At 39.3% G+C, this 3,262-nt stretch overlaps 1 protein-coding gene across 1 annotated transcript in view; it reads right to left on the bottom strand.

Moving 5' to 3' along the window:
• LOC119583043 (high affinity cGMP-specific 3',5'-cyclic phosphodiesterase 9A-like) overlaps window positions 1–3,262 on the bottom strand; it is a 23,004-nt gene that overhangs the window by 7,384 nt on the left and 12,358 nt on the right. Inside the window, exons 6-7 of the mRNA XM_037931556.1 lie at window positions 3,058–3,170; window positions 12–162 (exon numbers count right to left, since the gene is read on the bottom strand). Coding sequence (XP_037787484.1) covers window positions 12–162; window positions 3,058–3,170 — 264 coding nt within the window. The remainder of the gene's footprint in view (window positions 1–11; window positions 163–3,057; window positions 3,171–3,262) is intronic.

The following is a 3,262-nucleotide window of genomic DNA, read 5'->3' as shown; positions in this document are numbered from 1 at the left end:
AAACAAAAACCCTGATTAATGTGAGATCTCTCATTGAAGTCGAACTCGGGAGTAATTTCTCTGAAGTCCGACAAGATCTCGTTGTGCCTCGCCATGTCCGTCGCTAGGATGCACCGGATGATGCCTTCTCGAATCTTCTTGTAGTCATCTGCCGACACGTTCCTGTGCGTGGGGAGGGGAAGGGAGCGGGAGGGGGAGGGGTTGAGAGAGTGAGAGAGAGAAAAAAAAGGGGGGGGGGGAGAGAAGAGGGAGGTTGGTTAATTCGCTTGTTCTGAGATATATGTGAGGTCGGGGTGAAGGGTGGGAGGAGGGCTGGTGGTGAAGGAGGGAGGGAAGGTGGGTTGGGAGAGTGTGTCGAGGGAAAATAGTAAAAGAGGGAGAGAGAGAGGAGAGAGAGAGAGAGAGAAGAAAGAGAGAAGAGAGAGAGAGAGAGAGAGAGAGAGAGAGAGAGAGAGAGAGAGAGAGAGAGAGAGAGAGAGAGAGAGAGAGAGAGAGAGAGAGAGAGAGAGAGAGAGAGAGAGAGAGAGAGATGAAGGCGGAAGAAGATACACTGCAACAATATAAATTTGCCTAAATGAAATACACGGAAATCAATTATTGTTTATGAAATGTAAATCTCCGCAGTATAAAAATATACTAAATGTATAAAACAACAAAAAGAAGCTTTAATACTCATTAACGCAAATTTTTCTCATCTGAAAGTTTTATTTAATCTTTTGACAAGATACTAACCTACATATCTCTTTTTTATAAGCAGCAAGATTATAAATGGAAAACTATTTAATATCCCAAACTTGCCTACTATTAAAAAAAAGAGATTCACGTCCACAATGCATTACTGCAAGTCTTAACTTACTGTTTTTGTCTATGTGTATGTATATTAATCATATATGTATGTACGTACATAGTCAAGAAAACAAGGATTTTATGGGTTCTCGTACTAAAACAAGCAGCATACGTGCATGCAATGACACAACATTACGTAGTATGAGAACAAGTGATTTTCTACTCGTGTATTCTATATATGAGTGATTTAGACATTTTAAAGGCGAGTCCAGTCCATCCAATTTTGCCTTTACTTGGGCAAAACTATTCTTGGTATCATCTGATATTGTCATCAATGATTGAAAATGCGCTTGATCTTAAAACTAAATTTGATTTCTTGAAAAGAAAACGCAAGGAGCATTGATGACGTCACATCAAGCGAATGGCCGACGCGGTATATCTAATTTCTAAGTCTATTTATCTACTTATTCTATATTCTATTAGTTTACTAGGACTGGCAGATATTTCATCAGATATTTCTTTATTTTGGGCACGAAATTCACACGATTATGAAGTAGAACAGTTCTTTCTTTTTAAATTCTATCCTTGTAAAAATCGTATGATCCAGTCTGTGGACATGGATGCTATTGGTGTCTAAGGCAGAGTGATAAAAGAGAGAGAGAGAAGGAATCAATAGGCGAGTGAGACAAAGAAAGGACGAAGAGGAGATTGAAAGAGAACGAATGGGAAATGGAGAGATGAATGAACGAGAAACGGAAAAGAAAGAGAAAGAAACAGACACTGAATAAATGAATAAAGGAACAAGGACGAATGAATGGATAAGTGAACAAGACAAAGAAAAAGCGAAGAGGCGTATGAAAGTGAATGAACGAACGAGAATCAGAGGGAGAATGAATGAACAAGGAACAACACATAAAGACAGAGAAAGAGACAATGAATGAATGAAACAGAGAGGAGATAGTAAATGAAGAACAATTAAATAAGAGAAAGAAAGAAAGAAGAAAGAGAAAGCAAAAGTGGTAAATAGATAGATAGATAGATAGATAGAGAAGAGAGAGAGAGAGAGAGAGAGAGAGAGAGAGAGAGAGAGAGAGAGAGAGAGAGAGAGAGAGAGAGGAGAGGGAGAGAGAGAGAGAGGAGGAGAGAGAGAGAGGAAGAGAGGAGGAGAGAGAGAGAGAGAGGGAGAGAGAGAGAGAGAGAGACGAGAGGGAGAGAGAGAGAATGAGAAAAAGGAGGAGAGAGAGAGAAGAAGAGAGAGAAGGAGAAGGAGGAGTGAGGAGAGAGAGGAGAGAGAGAGAGAGGAGAGAGAGAGAGGAAAAGAAGAAGAGAGAGAGAGAGAGAGAGAGAAGGAGAGAGAGAGAGAGAGAGAGAGAGAGAGGAGAGAGAGAGAGAGAGAGAGAGAGAGAGAGAGAGAGACTACTGAGAAAACTCCTTAAGAGAGAGAAAAGAGCTAAACTAAGGAGTTGTATTGCCTTTGCTGACGACACACAGGTACTACGGCGGCAGGTATCGTCAAAACTAATCATGATATCAGTTTCATTGTTGATTAAATCTATCATATGATACCAATGAGTATGCTCTGGCAATCAGTTCTGAGTCACTGTGTTCCTCTTCACCGTGAGAAAAAAAATAAGGAAAAAGAAAAAAGAAAGAAAAAAAGAGAAGAAGGAAAAAAAAAGTGTCAAAAATTCAAAACCTTTTACTCAATGGACGTTTTATACCTGACCTGATAACAGCATTGAGAGAAATAGATGAGAATAATAGTTGTGTTATGTTGACAAGAAACCACATTCAGATATCATTTCACGATGTGATTGTGCGAAAGATTGATTTAATGAGGTTGCCTGGTGTTTAAATTCTTAGCGAGATATGCAATAATGGGGTAATGTCGTCATGGTGAAAGGGGGAAAGAGAGACTGAAGGAAAGAGGGAAAGGTGGGAAAGAGAGAAAGAATAAAAGAGGGGAAGAGAAAGAGGGAAAAAGAGAGACAGGTAAAAAGGAAAAAAATAGAGAGAGGGGGAAAGACAGACAGAGGGAAAGAGAAAGATTAGAAATGAGAGAGATGCAAAGAGAAAAAGAGGGTGAGGGAATACTCAACTTATACACACACACAAAAAAAAAACAAAAACATTACGATGAGCAAGCAAACATTCATAAAATATAAAAAGAGAGAGAGAAAAAAAAAGAAAAAAGAAAATGAGAAAACATTCATAAACTACAAATAGAGAGAGAAAAAATAAAAATAAAACCAACACTTTTTGACTCCTGACCTGAAAATGTTGCAGTCCTCCCTCTCCAAGACGGTGAAGGCGATCGAGCAGTGATGGTTCTCCAAAGGCGATATGTCGTTATACCGCAGTGCCAACTCAGTCTTGGCATTGATCTGTGTAATGAATTGCATACTTGGCTGAGCACAAATCTTCAGTAAAGGTGCGCAATCAAAATGTGGAAGAGTAAATTATGACTAGCATAGAC

Source organism: Penaeus monodon, chromosome 16 (assembly GCF_015228065.2).
Source record: "Penaeus monodon isolate SGIC_2016 chromosome 16, NSTDA_Pmon_1, whole genome shotgun sequence".
Classification (NCBI taxonomy): Eukaryota; Metazoa; Arthropoda; class Malacostraca; order Decapoda; family Penaeidae; genus Penaeus; species Penaeus monodon.
This window is presented reverse-complemented; position numbering and strand designations above follow the sequence as displayed.